General features: G+C 34.0%; 1 protein-coding gene across 4 annotated transcripts in view; it reads right to left on the bottom strand.

Annotated features, from left to right (window-relative positions):
- Positions 1-4,946: 4,946 nt before the first annotated feature.
- Positions 4,947-22,600, bottom strand: part of MAP9 (microtubule associated protein 9) — a 31,215-nt gene continuing 13,561 nt past the window's right edge. For 3 of the 4 annotated variants that reach the window (XM_023227979.2, XM_023227995.2, XM_023227987.2), the window contains exons 6-14: positions 22,211-22,310; positions 20,334-20,581; positions 17,350-17,420; positions 15,634-15,802; positions 14,984-15,073; positions 12,993-13,154; positions 12,726-12,871; positions 12,412-12,544; positions 4,947-6,956 (exon numbers count right to left, since the gene is read on the bottom strand). In XM_023227979.2, the coding sequence (XP_023083747.1) occupies positions 6,834-6,956; positions 12,412-12,544; positions 12,726-12,871; positions 12,993-13,154; positions 14,984-15,073; positions 15,634-15,802; positions 17,350-17,420; positions 20,334-20,581; positions 22,211-22,310 (1,242 nt within the window). In that variant the 3' untranslated portion in view covers positions 4,947-6,833. The remainder of the gene's footprint in view (positions 6,957-12,411; positions 12,545-12,725; positions 12,872-12,992; positions 13,155-14,983; positions 15,074-15,633; positions 15,803-17,349; positions 17,421-20,333; positions 20,582-22,210; positions 22,311-22,600) is intronic. The other variant, XM_023228001.2, reaches the window with a different exon arrangement.

Here is a 22,600-nt window from a genome sequence, read left to right as displayed (position 1 = left end):
ACCCTAAATTCAATACCAAGAATTTTGCCTACCCAAATTAACATTATACAATTACATGTAATATACATATACAAAATGGCATAATCACATGAAATTTTAAAGTAAAAATAACTCACAGAAGGCTCTAGTTTAACATTTACACAGCATTTTATTATCCTATTAGCCAGTGTAAATGCAAACTAGGAAAGCTGATACCTTTGTTTTATGTAAAAGGAAGCATATGGGTTTAAATACCTTTTTATATAGCACTATTGAAATTGGAGTCAAGATTAAATTAGGGAAATCTAAGTTTTGTTTACTAGTTTATTCTTAGGAATGATTAAGACTAACATGTAATTTCCCCTACTTCGTGAAATTCCTTTTCTTTATTGTATCTTAGTCCATGACACAGAATTTAAGGAACTTCATTATTTCCCCTCACTTTAAATGATAGTGTAGGTACCCAAATAGTTTTGATCTGGTGGACAGCTATGAAGAAGGCAGTGGAGAAATAAGGAAATAAATAAGAGGACATAAATCAATGAAGTTAATAATAACCACAGTTCAAAAGTTAGTGTGAAAGTTTTATCAATATTGAAATTGTGGAATGGTGAGCAGAATACAATTGGGACACCTGATACTGAGATCTAACTCTAAATGTACCATAGTTAGTTGTAGGAGATTGGACGAGTCAAAAGTACTTGACAATCAATTTCTTCAACTTAGAAATAAAAGAGTTTAGGCCAGGTTTATTAAAGTATTAAAACCCCTTTCAGAGGCATAGTTCTGTAATTCTAAGGAACATAAGACTATGGATACCTATCTACTGTCAGGTACTGCTTTGGCAACAGTGAAAATATCAGTTTCAATATAACTTTAAACAATAAATGGATTAACATTTTTGAAGTATGAGGCAAATATAAACCATGGAATGTTTTTATCCCATAAATAGTTACTTTCTTTCATTAAGAAAACTTTAACCTCTTGATCTAAAATGCCATATTGCATCTTTTAAGTTACATAGCATTACCACTTTCTTCATTATTATGAAACTTAAATTCTGTTTACTACTTTATTTTTTAGTATTAATATTTAAATTTATCCACAAATGTGCTTTTGAAGGAAACTTGTTTTAAGCAATGTTTTAAAATATTCATAAAGTGTGTTTTCTTTACTTTGAGATCTCTGCATTCTTTAAGTGATCAATGCGATTTATAAAACCAGAACTTTTATATGAAAGTCTATATACCTTTAATGTCCTCAATTTGAATTAATCATTTCCTTATAATACAAATTAATGTAAACCTAATGAGTAAATATCAATATTGAGATGACATACTTCCTAAGGAAATATGAGAAAATCATACCTTTTAAATAGGTAAATATATTCAAGAGACTATTATCAAGCTTGATTCTCTCCCTTGGATCTTAGGAAGTAAACAACAGTACTGCATTTTCACCCACCTCCCCAAACATAGCTTTATTTGTGCTAGAAGAGGTGATTGTATTCAACTAGTTAATTTCATCACAGGTTGCTGTAAACAGGAAATAATATGTTATTTATCATAGTAAGACAAAAGAAATTTGAAGGGAATGACTTGTTAGGTCTATGCAAATACCTCATCCTACCTCAGAAGCAATCCTAAGAAATTAATACTTACTTAGCTTTCTTTTTAGGAAGGCCCTAATACAAGGCATCTCTTTCTCTTTCTCTCTCTCTCTCTCTCTCTCTATATATATATATAACTTTTATTATACATTAAGTTCTAGGGTACATGTGTACAACGTGCAGGCTTGTTACATATGTATACATGTGCCATGTTGGTGTGCTGCACCCATTAACTTGTCATTTACATTAGGTATATCTCCTAATGCTATTCCTTCCCCCTCCCCCCACCCCACGATGGCCCTGGTGTGTGATGTTCCCCTTCCTGTGTCCAAGTGTTCTCATTGTTCAGTTCCCACCTATGAATGAGAATATGCGGTGTTTGGTTTTTGGTCCCTGAAATAGTTTGCTGAGAATGATGGTTTCCAGCTGCATCCATGTCCCTACAAAGGACATGAACTCATCCTTTTTTATGGCTGCATAGTATTCCATGGTATATATGTGCCACATTTTCTTAATCCACTCTATCATTGATGGACATTTGGGTTGGTTCCAAGTCTTTGCTATTGTGAATAGTGCCGCAATAAACATACGTGTGCATGTGTCTTAATAGTAGCTTGATTTATAATCCTTTGGGTATATACCCAGTAATGGGATGGCTGGGTCCAGTGGTATTTCTAGTTCTAGATCCTTAAGGAATCGCCACACTGTCTTCCACAATGGTTGAACCAGTTTGCAGTCCCACCAACAGTGTAAAAGTGCTCCTATTTCTCCACATCCTCTCCAGCACCTGTTTTGTCCTGACTTTTTAATGATCGCCATTCTGACTGGTGTGAGATGGTATCTCACTGTGGTTTTGATTTGCATTTCTCTGATGGCCAGTGATGATGAGCATTTTTTCATGTGTCTGTTGGCTGTATAAATGTCTTCTTTTGAGAAGTATCTGTTCATATCCTTTGCCCACTTTTTGATGGGTTTTTTTCTTGTAAATTTGAGTTCTTTGTAGATTCTAGATATTAGCCCTTTGTCAGATGAGTAGATTGCAAAAATTTTTTCCCAAGAGAGATTTTGTCACCACCAGGCCTGCCCTACAAAAGCTCCTGAAGGAAGCACTAAACATGGAAAGGAACAACTGGTACTAGCCACCGCAAAAACATGCCAAATTGTAAAGACCATTGATGCTAGGAAGAAACTGCATCAACTAATGAGCAAAATAACCAGCTAACATCATAATGACAGGATCAAATTCACACATAACAATATTAACCTTAAATGTAAATGGGCTAAATTCTCCAATTAAAAGACACAGACTGGCAAATTGGATAAAGAGTCAAGACCCATCAGTGTGCTATATTCAGGAGACCCCTCTCATGTGCAGAGACACACATAGGCTCAAAATAAAGGAATGGAGAAAGATCTAACAAGCAAACAGAGAACAAAAAAAGGCAGGGGTTGCAATCCTAGTCTCTGATAAAACAGACTTTAGACCAACAAAGATCAAAAGAGACAAAGAAGGCCATTACATAATGGTAAAGGGATCAATTCAACAAGAGGAGCTAACTATCCTAAATATATATGCACCCAACACAGGAGCACCCAGATTCATAAAGCAAGTCCTTAGAGACCTACAAAGAGACTTAGACTCCCAAACAATAATAATGGGAGACTTTTAACACCCCACTGTCAACATCAGACAGATCAACGAGACAGAAAGTTAACAAGGATATCCAGGAATTGAACTCAGCTCTGCACCAAGTGGACCTAATAGACATCTACAGAACTCTCCACCCCAAATCAATAGAATATACATTCTTCTCAGCACCACATCACACTTGTTCCAAAATTGACCACATAGTTGGAAGTAAAGCACTCCTTAGCAAATGTACAAGAACAGAAATCATAACAAACTGTCTCTCGGACCACAGTGCAATCAAACTAGAACTCAGGATTAAGAAACTCAGTCAAAACTGCTCAACTACATGGAAACTGAACAACCTGCTCCTGAATTACTACTGCGTACATAACGAAATGAAGGCAGAAATAAAGATGTTCTCTGAAACCAGTGAGAACAAAGACACAACATACCAGAAGCTCTGGGACACATTTAAAGCAGTGTGTAGAGGGAAATTTATAGCACTAAATGCCCACAAGAGAAAGCAGGAAAGATCTAAAATTGACACTCTAACATCACAATTGAAAGAACTAGAGAAGCAAGAGCAAACACATTCCAGAGCTAGCAGAAGGCAAGAAATAACTAAGATCAGAGCAGAACTGAAGGAGACAGAGACACAAAAAAACCCTTCAAAAAATTAATGAATCCAGGAGATGGTTTTTTTGAAAAGATCAACAAAATCGATAGACCGCTAGCAAGACTGATAAAGAAAAGAGAGAAGAATCAAATAGATGCAATAAAAAATGATAAAGGGGATATCACCACCGACCCCACAGAAATACAAACTACCATCAGAGAATACTATAAACACCTCTACGCAAATAAACTAGAAAATCTAGAAGAAATGTATAAATTCCTGGACACATACACCCTCCCAAGACTAAACCAGGAAGAAGTTGAATCCCCGAATAGACCAATAACAGGCTCTGAAATTGAGGCAATAATTAATAGCCTACCAACCAAAAAAAGTCCAGGACCAGATGGATTCACAGTCGAATTCTATCAGAGGTACAAGGAGGAGCTGGTACTATTCCTTCTGAAACTACCCCAATGAATAGAAAAAGAGGGAATCCTCCCTAACTCATTTTATGAGGCCAGCATCATCCTGATACCAAAGCCTGGCAGAGACACAACAAAAAAAGAGAATTTTAGACCAATATCCCTGATGAACATCGATGCAAAAGTTCTCAATAAAATACTGGCACACGGAATCCAGCAGCACATGAAAAAGCTTATCCACCATGATCAAGTGGGCTTCATCCCTGGGATGAGGCTGGTTCAACATACACAAATCAATAAATGTAATCTCTGTATTTTTTTTGAGTGATACAGCCTGGACTGGCCAACAAGACAGAAATTTCTTCTTGCTAAAAATGTGTAATGTCAAATAACCATTATTAACCCTATCTATGTTAATGTTCTTACACTCATGAAATGGGGAAATGTAGGGCTCATGGCAGTAAATCAATAATGACAACAATGAACTTTGAAGTCCTTATTATGTGTCAAATACTTTACATTAATTAATTCAGTTCTCACAACAACCTAAGAGGTAGTAACGGTTAGCCACTAAATATGATAATATAGAAGAAAATAATTGGAAAGTAATTAATTAATGTGAAATCTGTAAGATACACATTCATGATCTCACATCCCCAAAAGTAGCTGTACCTTTTTCAATTTTTTCCCTTTTACTTCCTTGGAATTTGTAAATCTTTTTAGCTCTAAATAGATAATACAATAAACACTAAATCTATTTTGGCAGGCACTGTGTTTGGAACTATGGGGGACAGAGGAATGAGTAAGAGAGGTCCTAAGTTCCATGCTGATACTACATATTGCTGATAATCAGATCAATTTCATAAAGTATTATAGTTCGGACCATATAGAAAGGGTTCTAGTTTTATCTATTTCATTGTCTATAGCACTGATACAATCTTACAAAGCCGCCTATGACAACTTATCTTGCACATGCAATGCAGCAAGAAGGCTGATGCTCAGTGTGTGAAACATCTGGAGTGACCATCTCAAAGCCTTTGTCACATAACGTGCTGAGGTTTCTGATATTCTGATAGTAGTTATAAGATGCCTGAGTAACTCATGAAATCTTACGGATTTTTATTTCACTTGATAGATTTAATGACGTCCACCATCTCTTAACAACAGGCAGCTATTTCTATAGAGAAAGATCATGTTTAGATAACAATACATGATTTTAGGCTCTAAAAGTTAAAACGTGTTTGTAACGTTGATACTATGCAGAGGTCTTGACAGAACTTAGCTGTCTCTGAGGCTATAGAGAAGTGTGAAAAAGAGCACAGAGATTTCAGAAGGAGGCAGATTCAGTCAGACAGACCAAATCCCATTTGATCCCAATTCAGGCACACTCCAGATGGATGGCAAATTACTTGGTTTATCTGAGCATCAGTATTTTTATCTGTAAGATGAAGCTAATAACACCTACCCTGAAAAGTTGTTGTAAAGATGTTAAATACATTTGTAAAGATACAGTAGAGATTATATATTAGATGCTCAATAAATAGGAACTGTGTATTCTCATCTATCATCTCTGCATTGCATTATCGACTAATGCTGCATTTCAACTCCGAGAGCATACACTTGGTCTGTCTTAAACCAGATGACCAGGTCAAGTATGAGACCAATTACTACAAGGACATGAAGAATAAATAAATAAAGGCTTTGTGGACATTGTCAACATATTTACCTTCCCATACAGCTGTCTTCGGAATATAAGCTATAAAACTGGACTAGCTAAGATGACAATAATTGCCTAAATCACTTTTATGGCTTTAGTCTGGAAAATAATTATAGTGATAATGACCTTGAACTCCTGTGGAATTTCCATAACTAATACATAAGTATATTACTACTGTGACATTGATGTCTTTTGGTATCACTGAAATAATACAGTGAGATAGAATTCAAAAAGAAAAATTTCAGAGGTGGACTCATTATAAAGTGCTTATGATTGTCACATAAGCCTGGAACAGATAAAGTACACTCATATTAAAAATAAGGCAGTTCTTAAATAAAAAGCCTTGATGATTAGAGTTCTATTGAACTACTGCCTCAACCTATCAAAATTCTAACTTGCACAGTATAAATGCAACTGCTTTGAGCTAAACATCAGTTTCAGAAGAAATAATATATGTGCACTTCCCAGCAACCATTCATTTAAAAACCTGAATCTAGATTCACAATCATCCACAAATGGAATAATTTCTATTACTGGAATTAAATATACTTAACACACAGAGCTTAATGAAAAAGATCATGAATCACTCCACTATAAGAATTATCAGGACATGATAAAACTTTATGTATCTTAATGGTAAAAACAATCTGATTATTAGATTTTCATTTGAGGCAGTTTATCTACAGTTCAAAAAAATGCTTTCACTGATTACACTCCAAAGTATCTCTCTCATTGTCAGCAGGAGTGTCTGGCATTTAGTTAAAATATATTCCTCTAACTATAAATAATTGAATGTTTTTAAATCTATGGCAAATATTGGCAAACTGATAAACAACTAAATAATGTAAGAACTAGAATTATCAAAACACTTTTGCGAACACAGTTCTGCTTGGAGGGCTCCACGGAGGAAGTGTCTCACTTTCAAGAAAGGAATGACGTTTCTTCTGTTTTCGTTCAATTCTTTCTTGCCTTTCCTTATTTTCCTAAAGAGAAAATAGAACACTATAAATTTATATACATATATGAATATTATTTTCAAATCAGGTTGCTTGCTGAAGAAAATAATCCATTATAGGATATTTATATATCACTTCCTAGTTTAACAGATCATAAAGAAGTAACAGGCAGGGCCGGGCATGGTGGCTCACACCAGTAATCCCAGCACTTTAGGAGACTGAGGTGGGTGGATCGTTTGAGCCTGGGAGTTTGAGACCAGCCTGGGAAACATACTGAAACATCATCTCTACAAAACAATACAAAAATTAGCCAGGTGTGGTGGCACACACCTATAGTCTCAGCTACTTAGGAGGCTAAGGTGGGAAGATTGCTTGAGCCAGGGAGGTGGAGGTTGCAGTGAGCCAAGATTGCACCACTGCACTCCAGCCTGGGCAACAGAGTGAGACCCTGTCTCAAAAAAACAAACAAAAAATGGAAACAAGAAAAAAAATAGCTAGGAAACATGCCAATTTGTAAGTACATCAACAGGTATTAATATCACTTAATTTTTTAAACTATAAAAGTGAGAACATTAAAAAAGAATTGTATAAAACAGAAAAAAAGACCTACTATTATAACTCAAAGATAATAACTATTATAAGTTGGTGATGACTTTGTGAGAACAAATTCTCAGAAGTAAATTTACTGGGTGCAAAGTTTTAATATGTCATGACAGTATGAGATACTTCAAATTTTTTACAAATAGTTAAAAAATCTGCCTCATGTTTCTTTATTATTGAACTTGAGCACATTTTCAAACATTTCTTTAGCCCTTTTGTAAATTTTCTGCTCAATTATTTGGCCCATTTAAATGTATGGTATCAGTGCCTTTAATTTTTAGCAATTTGTGTACTTTCATATAAAAAATATTAATGTTATCTTTGCATCAAACATTTTGCCTACCTTTGTGAGTCATTTTTGATTGTTATACAATGTATACATAGATGGAAACATCACACTATATCCCATAAATATGTACACCTTTTATGTGTCAATTGCAAATAAAAGATTTTTTTAAAATCCCAACACACAGATATTGTCTCTGTCCCCCAGGCAACTTTCAAAATGGACAGAAACAAACAAGAAAATAAACAACTGATAATTCCAAGTTGTGTCAATTTCTGGGAAACGTGTTTTAAAACTATGAGAAGGAACAGAAAAGAGTATTTACTTTTAACAAAAAATGGACTCAGGGAAAGTCCCTTTGAAGTGTGAAATGGTGGATAAGAGGAGCCATTCGTGATAAATATTAGGGAAGAGCTTTGCAAGCAAAGCAAACAGTAGTAGTGAGGGCTCTGACAGTGGGAAAAAAATGTGATGTGGGAGGAAACAAAAAAGATCTACTGCGACTGAGGCTTGCCAGGAGGCAGGAGACAAGAAATGGAAATGGGGCACAAGGTGAGAAAGAGACGGATGAGGACTAAGATCATATGGGCCTTGGCAGGCCGTGGTAACATGCAGAACTTAGGTAAAACAATTCAACGAATGACACAGAAGCCAGGCAGAGAAGTGAGGAGAACATCAGGGGAGCATGACAGCCAAAGGAGGTGATAGCTGTAGGAGGAAGAAATCAACAGTGTAGAATAATGAGATATTCTGAAACAGGACAGAAACACACAACAGACCGTATAGATGCAAACCTGTAACTTTCAAAGTGTGATTTTGGTGTAGTGATGAGGACAAAGACAAAACTGAAGTGGGAAGTGAATGAAAAGGATATGAGGAACTAAGGAAGTATAAGCAAAACTTTCTAGATGTTTCACTATAAAGAAAAGCAGACAAAAGTGGGGCCATAGACAGAGGGAAATGCAGAGTTCAAAAAGTGTATTTTTCTTGAAGATTATATATCCTGGAACATGACGGGAATAATTCAGAACAGTAGAAAGAATGATGATTCACAGAAGTGGAATGGTAAATTTATATTTTATTGCTTGATAGGGATAGTCCTACTTCACATTATTCTCAAAATATTATCTCCCATATTTTTATTCTACAGATGAATTTGAGAATCATTTCATTTCCCTGCACGTCCTCCCGTCAAAGAAGTAACTGAGTATCTGCATATTAGTATGAAATCTAAATATTTATCTAGGTATACTTGAAATATTAGTAGAATCTGATCTTTCCATCTTACCAATTGGATTGTCTATTTCTTTATGTCTCTGCTAACACTATAAGGTTTGGTGGTTTCTTCATCATGGTATTTTTCTCATATTCCTCAAGGAGCAGGAAAACCCTCAGTGAAACCTGCCTCTGCAGGTTGATGGCTTGGGAGGAGAGGCATTATGGAAAATGATTAGGTATGTATGCATCTTTTCATCAGTATATATATAAGTGCCACAAGAATAATATGGCAATACAGTACAAGGTTTCCATTCACATATAACAAAGTTAAGTGGGAGGTTTGTTTTCTTCTCAGTCTTAACATCCATATCCTCGTTCCATGTCATAAGAATGTTTGCATGTTTGTTTGCTTGCTATTTCTATTAAGGCAAAGAGCGAACTTCCTTTCAGAATTTTAATTGTGAAAACCAAAGCTGTAATTAGATCATCTTCAATCATTTTAATATTTTAGAGAGAGGCAGACCATCTAGCTAGGCAGAAGAAAAGCAGTGACCAGACTGTGTCCACAGAGATTGACTATAAATCTCTTTTTCTAATTCCACTTAACATGGGGGCACAGTAACTTGAAATATGCTTCACCTTACTAGCAGGGAGCTGTAAAGTCAGGGTAGCAAATAGACAATTATATTAACTGTAATATCAATTCACAAGAATCAATAGTTACTACCTTGATAGTAATTAAAAGAACCTTGTTAAAAAGTCCTTCTGACATTCACCTGTGGAAAACTGAGCTTTTTGCTCATTTTCTTACTAAAGGTAATGATGAATTTAGCTGGGAATTGGCAAGAAAAATATTTTAGTCTTACCTGATCTTTGGCTATAATATTTCCCCTAAAACAACTATGCACCAAACGCTTACTGTGCAAACTAGTTTGTATATAAAAAGCTTGAGATGTTATTTTACATGAAAATTGAAGTCATTAGACTTCGATATAGGGACAATTTTTCTATTCTATCTGCAAACAAATTTCAGTAAGAATTTGGTAAGAAGCAGAATGGATCTGTAACATGTATATTTATGTGTTTATAGGTGTACTATATTTGCAGACATTTTACTAGCTATCATATTATTTTGTCTTTGGTCTTTAAGGAATTCTTGTTCTTCAGAGGACTGATGAGAATGAACAATGTAATTAGGTACTATAATTAAAAATAGTGTACCTAAGTGTGACTTATTAAGGAAATTCTATTTCATTTTCATGAAAATACAGAATTACAATGGAAAACTGAAACATTTACATTTAATTTCCCTAATTGATTCCAGCGGTCAGTATATATCTTCTTAATATAAGTGGACTTTAAAATGTTTTTTGGAACATAGCTTTATTTAAAAGTTTAACTTAAGGAAATCATCAAGAAACATTACCTTTTTCATTCAAAATTGAAACAATTTTGATTACCTTATTATTATTTCTCTGCCCAGAATTAGCATATAGCAGTACTAAAGTCAACACACAGAGTAAATCCTGTTGGCTTTTGTTACGAGTGCATTAAATTACTTCAGGGAGAGCTGACATCTTTATAACATCACTATAAATGTGTTTCTATGCACGGGCAATTCTGATCCATTTTCTCAAGTCTTCATTTGTGTTGTTCAGGAGAGTTCTACAATTTTCTTTATGTTGGTCTGGCATGTTTCTTAAGTTTATTATTGTTTTATCTTTTTATCCTATCTTTAAATAGCTCGTTTTTAAATGATGTCTGATGTGCCTTTCTAACTGCTGCAGATTCTTAAGTTTATGGAAAAAAAATAAACAAGACTGGTCAAAAAGACTGTGAAAGAGGAACTATAAAGGGAGATGAATCCAAGCAGATATTTAGAAACGTCAAGCCTAATAATGAAGTGTGGCACTGGAATCACAAGACTGATCAATGGAACAGAAAGTTAAGAAACAGACCCGAAAATATGAGAAGGTATCATATAATAAAAGCAGCACCTAAAATCAATGGGTAAAAATGGGCTACTTTATAAAGGATACATTTGGAAAAACTAAAGTTAAAATCATATTTCCCACCATTATCAGGGTAAATTCTAAGTAGAACAAATTTTAAAACATTGAAGTATTAAAGTCACAAAGTTGTTGGAAGAAAAATAAGAGAATTTTGTTTAACCTCAAATTGTGGAGGTCTTTTCAACTATGCTTGAAAATCAATAGCCAAAAAAAAAAAAAAAAAAAAAGACTGATAAATTTGACACCTAAAATTTAAATTCTTCATGGCATAAAATACTATAAGGAAAGTTGGGAAACCAACAGTATGGTGGGGAAAAATATTTGAAACTCATATAAAAAAATGATAGGCTAATTTCCTTAGTACAAAACAAAAGATTCTAGAAATCAGTAAGAAAAAAACCCAACAATCTAACAGAAAAGTGTACAAAGTCTATGAAATGACAATTTACAGAGAAAATAATAGATAAATGGCTTGTATACAAATGAAAAGATATTCGAGCTCAATCCTAGCCAGAGAAATGCAAATCAAAAATAACCTGGATGATTTATTTTAACTAGTTGATTGGTATGAATTGTTTTAAAGTTTGATAAGAAACCTGATTGGACAGACTTCCAGTGCAAAAATGTTATACTTTTTGGTTGCTGAATCACATGAATATGTTAGCTATTCATATGAATGTGTTACCTACTTATGTATTTATTCATAATGTATTACTTATATAAAAATTGACAAAAATGCATATTTATATTGACATTCTAAAATGGAAAATAACATTTTGCTTGACATCAACAAAAAGTAACTTTTATAAAGACAAGTAAAGTGAAATCAAATATATACATACATCTGGTTCAGCTAGCTATTGCTCCTCCTAAATCTCAAACCTGCTCTCTCATTAAAACCACCTAAATAAGAGATTCTCCTTGAGGTCATCAGAAATATCAAAAGAGAATAAAAAATGGAATAATTTTCTCACTATTAAATTCAGTGTTCCTTTTTGACATGACCAAGTTCCACCAAGTAGCACCCCCGATAGTATACTTATCTTCTTTCTATGATGTTAGATGTGAGAATCACAGCAAAGGAAGAATGGGCATCAATAGTAAATGGTAAATGTGGGGATGCAGGTGAGGAAGAAGACTTTAACAAGTTTTAAGCCTGGGTGTTTGAGCGAATAGCAGAAACATTAATAGAAATGACTAAATCAAAGAAAATATGCTATATGCAGGAGGAGAGCTTGAATTCAACAAAGCAGATTCCAGGTAAAAATGATCAGTAGGTCTGGAGCAAATAGAATTAGAATTAGGGACAGAAAAGACACAAAAGGTAGATGAAAAAGACTCAAGCGCATTGACAAATAATACCTACCAGCCATTTTTCATATTCATCAATAGCTTGTTTATCTTTATCTTTTTTCTCAGCTCTTTTCAGTTCTTCCTTTCTTTTCTCATTTATTTTTTCTTTTTCCTTTTGCTTGAAAAAAGCTTCCTTTTTCTCATTCCTATAGAGGATAGTATACAACACTGGAGAGTTAAAGGAAAATACATAATAAAGATTCCCTAGTACGTCTTTGACAGTAACAAAATTGAAATGCATTAGTAAATTTCAAGTAAATAAATTTTATAAAATTCTGAAGTGTTATTAATTTAAAATATGTCAAAATATGTATGATTTGGGATTACCATTTCTCAACAGCAGTTAAATTATCTTTCTTTTTCTCAGCAACAGTTTCCTCCTCTTTCTGTTTCTTTGCTCTTTCATATTCTCTCTCCTTTCTATTTTTCTCTTTAAGATATTCCATCTTTTTCTCTTTCCATTTTTCAAAAGCCTGAAAAAGTTCAGAATAATTTTCTTACTGTGAATATTTGAAAATAAAGAAAAATACGTTACTCATTAATTTGAATTTCAAATGTTTTAAAATAATTAAGATGTGCAAAGCTCCCAAATACCTGTAGTGCTTCTCCTTTTCTCGCAGCATTTTCTTCTTCAGTTTTCTTCTTGTTTTTTTCTTCAAGCCTCTTTTTGGCAGCTATTTTCTTTGCTTCCTTTTCTTTCATAGCCTTCCAGGCCTCAAATGATGCTAATGCTTCTTCTCTTTTAGCAGCTCTTTTCTACATTGGAAAAAAATAATAGAGTGATATACTGATATACATACATACATATATATAGAGAGAGAGACAAATATGGCTAGATATAAATATTAGACAAATATGGCTAGATATAAATATACACATATACATTTATCTTTAATCATCTGATATTCATTGTACTTAGAAATTCACTTTCAAAGTAATTTATTTAGAATGGCTTAGATAAGTTAATTTACAAAGAATGTCATCTGAATTATTCACTGATTTTAAAATGTCCTTTTCTAAAAACATTTATCACATATTGACCTATTAATGAGAAAGATGCCAACTATTATTTTTGAAAGTGTACTAAACAAATTATGTCAAAATAAACTGTAATAAGCTAAGTGGTATAGTAAAATTTTCATAACAAAGTATTTGAAAAAAATCAGTGAAGTTATGGGCTTATAAACTAAGTTAGAGTAAGGCAAATTGGCTAAGTCATACAGTAAGATGCAGATTTTTGGTTTAAATCTTAATTTTGAATAGTATCAAAATATAAAGTTCTTACTATATAAATGTATTCCAAATGTTGAAAGTATGTGCTCAACTGAAAAACAGGTTGGAGACTGTATAGCAAGTTATGTTATTATTTTACTTCCTTCAATCTAATCCCGTAATATTCTATGTTTGCTTTATTGTTCAATATTCAATATTAAATGACATAAAACCTTAATACTGGGGTAACATAATTTATAAGTCAAAGTACTGTCTACCTCACAGAGCTGTGAAGATCATATGAGAAGGGGTATGGCACTGACCACAGCAGCATACTGCTATGAACTTGGTTAACAGATAGACAGGCACGCCCCCTGGAGGGCGGCTCCCTTCGCTACTGATGCATTATTGTGCTGTTCACTTTGGAAAATATTTTTCTTCTAAATCTATTTTAGTATTGAACAGCACACTGGAGTTTTTTTTTTCAGAAGTTTGACTTTAGAATATAGGAAATAACTGAGCGTTTTCTAAGCAGGAGTTAGAGGAAGTGACTCAGTACAGAAGAGAAAGGAACAAAAGTTCACCTCCAGTTGATGGGAAAGGATACAAAAATCAAGAGCTCAGGGAGGGGTTGGACTTGATAATCTGTACTAAACAAATTACATTAAAATAAATTGTAATAGGCTAAGTGGTACAGTAAAATTCAAGAGAGAAAAGAGGAAAACTGAAGGTTAACTAGTGTCTAATGATCCTTTAGATCTTCTTATGCCTTTTTTTTTTTTTTTTTTTTGAGACAGTCTCTGTCACCTAGGCTGGAGTACCGTGGCACCATCTCAGCTAACTGCAACCTCCACCTCCTGGGTTCAAGTGATCCTCCCACCCCAGCCTCCCGAGTAGCTGGGATTACAGGTGCCCACCACCATGACTGGCTAATTTTTGTATTTTTAGGAGAGATGGGGTTTCACCACATTGCCCAGGCTGGTGTTGAACTCCAGACCTCAAGGGATCCCATCCGCCTCGGTCTCTCAAAGTGCTGGGATTACAGGCGTGAGCCACAGTGCCTGGCCTTCTTGGCTAAGTTCTAAATGAAGTCAACTTTTAAGAGTGAATTAGGTGCTCACAAACAATAATAACTTCATAATCAGCAGGAACAAAGCTATCCTATACATATACAAAATTAAAATCTGTTTTCATGTAAAACAGTTATATCAAACTAAAATATATAAAGTAAAACAGAAATAAAACCAGAAATCAATTCTTTAATATACAAGTTATTTTACCATTTAAAAAGCTGATTTAGAAAAGTTATATATTCAGGGATATTTTACTGAAATAAAAATCCAAAACATTTTTACTTCTATATGTCAGAATACCTGTTCATTTTGGATCCTTAAGTTTTCACTTTCAATTCTTTTTATTCTGTGCATTTCATGTAAATATACATTTTTCTTTTCTAACCACTCCTATGAGAACAAGAAAAAGGTTATATAATATTTAAAATTTCTTAAATGAATTAGAATTCTTTATATTAACATTTTCCCTGAAATTCACATGTACAATTTTCTAAAGTATACTATTCTACTTTAAAAAAGACAAAAAAAGATCTTTTTTAGAATTGTGAATAAATTAATAAAATCTTTTTTCTATGTATGCCTAACATCATCTTAGGAAAGAAAAAATTTACTAACTTTTTGTTCATAATAACTCCTTTTGTTCATATAAACTTCAAGAATAAAAAAAATGAAAACATATAGACTTTACAATGTTTGACTTGTGTTGTATTTCTATAAATTGTAATGGCATATTCTTTCTTTAAAAACAACTATGATTGGTTATGCAAAGTATGGAAGCAAATAATTTAGTAAAGTATCTATGGATTACTCATGTATTATAAGGAAAATCTTTCTCAATAAATTAAGTATTAAACCATAATTTCCTATCAGGATTACTTTATTCTTTATAAACAGTGTTGGCTTATGAAAGTGATCATCCTTCTCCTCTTAAAAATATTTTTCTTTTTTACCTGATAAACAGCTGCCCTTATGTTATCTGCTCTATCAGGTTCTATGCTCTGTTTCTGTGAAGGTTTTTGGTCCAAGACTTTTAAAGTCCCTAAATAGTGAGAAGAGGTAGTTGTTGATGGAGTTCTCCTTTTAGAACTAGATTTCTTCAAAAACTCAGAGGTCATTAATCTGAAAAGATCCAAATGAATCAAGATAAAATATTACAATTGCATTTGGTACAAGAGAGATCTGTTAGCATATGCACATATAATATTTGAAAACTGGCCAGGCACGATGGCTCACACCTGTAATATCAGCACTTTGGAAGGCCAAAATGGATGGATGACTTGAGCTCAGGAGTTACAGACCAGCCTGGGCAACATGGTGAAACCCTGTCTCTACCAAAAATACAAAAAACTAGCCGGCATGGTCGTGCACACCAGTAGTTGCAGCTACCCTGGAGGCCGAGGTGGGAGGATAGCTTGAGCCCAGGAGGCAGAGGTTGCAGTGAGCAGAGATCATGCCACTACACTCCAGCCTGAGCAACAGAGTGAGACTCCATCTCAAAAAAAAATGGAAAACTACATTATAATTTAACAAATTGTATTTACTTTGAAAATGATGTAGGTTAAATGTACAGCCTTAGTATACGAAGAGTATTAAATTATGTTGAAGGGGACATATTTAAATTATGTCCCCTTCAACATAATTTAAATTGTATAACTTTATATGGCTTTAAAATGATTGCTCTATTTAAATATTTGTAATTAGAAACTTTTTAAGAAATATGGACCACTTCTCAAGTTACAAGGAAAAAACCAATAAAGTAGGTTATAATCACTCTTTTAATATTTATTTTCTTTCATCATTTTGTTACATGAAACATTCCAAATACAAAATTAGAAAGAATAGTACCATCTATTTCAGGGACTGGTGGGAAAATCTGGCCAGCCATCGGTTTTAGTATACAAAGTTTATTGCACCATAGCTGTAATCATTCACTTAAGTTTTGCCTGTGGCTGCTTTCCTGTTAAAATAGCAGAAATGAGTAGTTCCAATACAGACTGTGCCTAAAATGTGCACGAACTGGCCATTTACAGAAAAAGCTTGCTAGCTCTGTTTTACTTGATTAATGATAATTTGACTAACGATAATTTAAAAGATTCAGAAGGTTTTGATTAGCACTTATGAGTTAGGCATTCATTATCACTGGTGTGAATGAAGCTATATAGATAATCATTTTAATAAACCTACTTAGTTCATAGATTCTGAAGGCTTTCAGTACAATTTATCATGTTAGACAACGATACTTGATAATGAATAAGTATTATTGTTAGATTTCAGCTTTATTACCATTTTATATTGCTTATCTCAGGAAAAGTAGGAGAAAGAACCTCTATTCCAGAAGCAGTGTGGAGCACAGAGAATCCCTAATCACTGACATTAAGAAAGAAGAAAAATATTCCTAGGACGATCCTGGAGAGCGAAGGTATTGCATAAACATTCCAGGCACTAAAACAACCAGTAATAGGCTTACTTTCTATGATTACTTTATTTCAAATAATATCATCAACCAAGGGGTTTTATCATGAAGTAACTACTCTTTTCATTTTATGAAATGCAAATAAAGAGAAAACATAGTAACACCAAATGAAATTTACTTTATGAAAGTTAAATTAAAACTAGCTTTGCTAGAATGCAAGCCCATAAATGACAAATATTGATCACTTTCTTACCTGGCAGATGCACTGGATGCTCTATTATTTGTTGACTTTTTATTCTTTATATTTCTATCTTCAATTGTTTTCTATTAAACAGAAAATGCCAAAGATGATTTATTCATAACAATTATCCTTGTTAGGCTTAGAAGCCAAACTGCCAGTAAATCACTATTCTTTAAGCATCTACTATGTGTCAAACACAGTAGACACTGGGAACAAATCAGTGAATAAAATGCCCTTAAGAATATTAAATTCTAGAGATGGTTGACCAAAAATAAATATATAAGCAAACATGACTCATGAAGGAGATAAAATAGTGTACAGTGACAGAGAATGACCAGAGTGGGGCTGAAGAAGTTGATCAGGGAAGGCTGTCCTGAGGGGCTGACCTCAGAGCTAAGACAGATAATGAGTGCAAAGGGCCCACTTGAAGGTCTATGAAAGAAAGAAACAGCAAGTGGTAAAAGCCTGAGAAGGGACAGAGCTTGGTATCTTTGAAAAACAGAGAGGTGAATGGAGCTGAAGCATAGTGAATGGCAGAGAAAAGTGGAAGACGTGGTCAGCGAAGAACCATGTGAGATCACTAGGTGGCGATGAGGAGTCTGGACGGAATTCTTGTGATAAACCAACAAAAAGACTTTAGTGGAGAATGATTATATTCCTGTTTAGAAAAGGCCACTCAGTAGAGAATACGAATGAAGCCAAGGGTCCAGTCAAAAGAAATACGTTACAACCTTACTTCTTACATATAAATTGCCTGTTCTAATTTAGAATTGCCTCTATTAGACATTCTACAATCCTGTCTATAAACTCCAGAATATCCTTTCTCCTTTTAAGGAATAACTTTTCTACTTTACACAGACTGATGGGTGCTAGTGGTAAAGTGAGAGCACAGATATAAATACATCCCTAACTCGTCAGTAGTGTTTTTTTTCCTTTTGTTTTTTTTTTTTTTTTTGAGACGGAGTCTCACTCTGTCGCCCGGGCTGGAGTGCAGTGGCCGGATCTCAGCTCACTGCAAGCTCCGCCTCCCGGGTTCACGCCATTCTCCTGCCTCAGCCTCCCGAGTAGCTGGGACTACAGGCGCCCGCCACCTCGCCCGGCTAGTTTTTTTTTTGTATTTTTTAGTAGAGACGGGGTTTCACAGTGTTAGCCAGGATGGTCTCGATCTCCTGACCTCGTGATCCGCCCGTCTCGGCCTCCCAAAGTGCTGGGATTACAGGCTTGAGCCACCGCGCCCAGCCTTTTCCTAAGGAACTTAGCTAAGGATGATATACCTGGCACATGGCTTAATGAACCTTCTCCATAAATGTTAAGAAAACTTGTATTTTATATTATAAAAGTATTGTTCAAACACAGATTTTCAGCTAGCGCTGTTTTCTTCCCCTGATACTAAGTACACAGAACTGCTAGTTAATTGCAGCTATAAGAGATAATAACAAATTCAGGAGAAACAAAGACTGAAAATGCTACACCATAAATTTTTAAAGTATAGCACTCAGACACTATTTAGTTTAGGAACAAGTAATCCTACATAATCACATATCTGTTTCTTAAGGTTAGAATAATAATGTTCTCCTCAACAACAACAAAAAACAAATAACCCCATTAAAAAGAGGGCAAAAAACGTGAATAGACTTTTTGAAAAGAAGATATACAAGTGGCCAAGAAACATATGAAAAAAAAAAAAAATGCTCACCATCACTTATCATCAAACACAAATCAAAACCACAGTGAGATATATTAAACTAGTCAGAATATTTATCTATTATTAAAAAGTTAAAAAAGTAACAGATGTCAGTGAGAACACAGAGAAAAGGGAATGCTTCTATACTCTTGGTAAGAATATAAATTAGTACAATCTTTATGGAAAATAGTATGGGGATTTCTTAAGGAACTAAAAATAGAACTACCATTCAATCCAGCAACCCCACTGTGAGTATCTGCCAAAAGGAAAAGAAATCATTATATAAAAAAGATACCTGCACTCATATGTTTATCACAGTACTAGTCACAATAGCAAAGATATGGAATCAGCCTAAGTGTACATCAACATAGGATTGGATAAAGAAAATGTGCACACACACACACATACACACTGGAATACTATTCAGCCATACAGAAAAAATGTCTTTCATAACAACATGGGTGGAACTGGAGGTTATTACCTTAAGTGAAATAAATCATCAACAGAAAGTCAAATGGTACATGTTCTCACTTATAAGTGGGAGCTAAATAATGTGTACACATGTATATAGAGTATGGAATAATAGATAATGGAGACTAGGAAAGGTGAGAGGGAGGTGAGGGATGATAAATTACTTAATGGATACAATGTATATTTTAGTTTACACTAGAAGTCTGACTTTACTACTACACAATATATCCATGTAACAAAAAAGCACTTGAACCCGTTAAATGTATATGAATTTAAAAAAAAAAAAAAGCAACTTCGTCACCTCTGGAGGTTGCCAGGGCACCAACTCATTATTTTGAAAATTAGGAAATAAAGGCGAAGGATCAAATATGAATAATAATAATAATGTTCCTGATGATACCATCTATTTTAAAGAAGCACGGATGTTGATAAACATTTAAGATTTTCGTTAAAATTATTAACATGTTTCATGTTTTAAAGTGATATCCAAAAACATAACTCTAATTTAAAATCTCAGAAGTTATTCCAGATAGTTATATTTTTAAAATGTGAAGACCTATGGAAATATATACACTACGAGTATGCATTTCTGAGATATTTAAAAGTATATTATAATACCTCAGATAAATTTTAAACACTGGGTTTCATTAAATTCACTACAAACTCCTTAAAGTTAAATTTTATTGGATTAAGTAAGAACCACGTGACAATATAATACCACTATCAAAAGATAAATTTTCCACTGGAAATTCAGAAGTATGTAACACAGAAGATAAAATTTCTTGAAGTTCTGTTTCAAGTTTTAAGCTGTAGTATGAAAGGTATGAATTTTTACAAATACCTTTGAAGACGCTGTTGCACTGGTAGATGTTAAGATACTCTGAGATTTAGATAGTAGTGGATCTACTGTTCTGTCAACATCCATAATCAGTTCTGCTTTTGCCTTTTCTTCTTCAAGGTCATCAGCAGTCACTTGACTTTCCTTGGATTTCTCAAATGCAGTAGTCACATGGTCTGCTGAAAATGAATTCTCTTTATTTTCATCTGATTTCAAGGAATTATGGTTTTCAGTGATTTCTTCATTTGGATCTATTTTGAGACAGAGTAATAGCATTAAAACCCCCTTCTGAATTAATAAGGTAAATACCAGATTCATTTGCTTTCTTTTAAAGGAGGACTATTTATAAACTTTTTTTCCTGCAAAATATGAAGAAAACTATCATATTAAACTTGCATAAACTTTTTTCAAAAGTGATTCACAAAAAAACATTGTCTACGCTTAACTAATGAAGCACTTAACAAATCTAGTACTTAGAAAAATAGCATATTAATAAACAGAATGGAATAACTACCCTAAAACAAAGACACGTCAAAAGAGTTTGTTGACATACAAACCAAGCAAGTGAGATGACAGTATTTGTTCAGCTCTAAAGCCTGAGTTTCTTAGCTGGAACAACAGGCTGCATAAGAAGGTGTCACACCTCTCTAGGCTACTACAGTTACTAGTAGTACAACTGTTGAATTGCATAGATGCAGAAAGAACCAGGAATTAATGCAATTTTACACAGACTCTAATGAGTTTCATCTCACCAAGATGCAGTACTGCCTCTGATGCCATAAGCGGCAATAAAGACTATTGCTTATCCTCTCTGTGCTCCAAGAAACAGGCTCAAGCTCTGGCATAAGAAGATTTAGTTTTGCGCTTACAGAATTGCTTCTACTATTCTGATTCTACCACATTTTGGAATGGGATCACCAACTTTCAGTTCTACCAAGATCCACCTCCTAGCTAAACCTGAATCTTCACTATCAAAAGTCTTAATTCTATTGGTTTCACTATGACCATTTTTTGGAATTTCTTTTGAGGTAAGATGGGCTTAAAATCACTCAATTCCCTATTGGATTCTTTGGAGCTGCTAATCTATTCAGTGAAAAGAACAAGAACTTTGGAGCTCAAGATTTAACTATGGCTCCATCACTGACCTTGGGTGTGTTTCCCCAAGTCACTGCACTTCAGCTTTTCTCATATGTAAAATAACAAAAATGATGCTACATAGTAAGCACTTAATAAATGTTCGTTACACATCTCAGACCTAGAAATAGCTAGGTGTTTTAGCTTTCATTAAGCTACATATCACTAAGAAAAGAAATTATGTTCACAACTCACATATCACAGTAAGTGCTTACTATGGTATTGCTGTAAATGCTTTACATGTTTAATTCTTACACCACCCTATAAGGCAGATTACCCTTATTTTACCCATTTTAAAGATCAACGTACAAGGTCAGAAAGGTTAGCTACTTTGTTTATGTAATTGTGCCTGTATTCAAATCTAGCTTAGTCTCACTTTAAAATTCCACCTAGCTATTATGTTGTCCTGCGGAATATCAAAGCAACACATACATAACGATAGCTTATCTCAGGTGCTCACTCCACTTGGGCTGTGAACTAGGCTAATGGCTAAAATGCACTATATCACTTAATTTTCACAATGACCCTTATGAGACAGATAATATAACCTAGGGAAATTGAGGCACTGAGAGATTAAATTCTGCATCCAAAATCACAGTTAGTTAACTACATGATCAAGATTAAAACTCAAACTCATAAAAACATGCATTTCTCTTGTAATTATAGGAAGTATTATTTCTCTTACAAACAGGAGTCTAAGTAGTACAGAGTTCACAAATAAGATATAATTATTAATATATAACCACCTTTTACTGATGTGTTTCCCTCAGATTCTGGTGAAAAACAATCTCCAAGAATTTGTTTAAGTGGTGATGATGATAGACTTGTTAAGCATGAATCCTGTTTCTGCAAAAAATACATTTCCCATGTAAGTTTAGTAATTAACATTTTTGGGAACAATAGCATTATTAAAACTACAAATTAAAATAGTGCGTAACTCTGACATCTGATTAGTCATTTGTGCTGAAACACAAAGTGTGACAAGCCAGTGGAGGTGAGTATGCTTTACTTTCAAGCCTTGATGTCTTGGTCAATAAAAGGGGTCACTGAAAGAGTTATTCAAGTTCTTTATCTAACTACCACCACCTCTCTATTTGTTTTTACCAATTTTCAAAACTCCTATTACTTTAAAATCA

The sequence above is a fragment of the Piliocolobus tephrosceles genome, chromosome 3, assembly GCF_002776525.5.
Source record: "Piliocolobus tephrosceles isolate RC106 chromosome 3, ASM277652v3, whole genome shotgun sequence".
NCBI lineage: Eukaryota > Metazoa > Chordata > Mammalia > Primates > Cercopithecidae > Piliocolobus > Piliocolobus tephrosceles.
The sequence above is the reverse complement of the archived record's forward strand: the minus strand, read 5'-3'. Positions and strand labels throughout refer to the sequence as shown.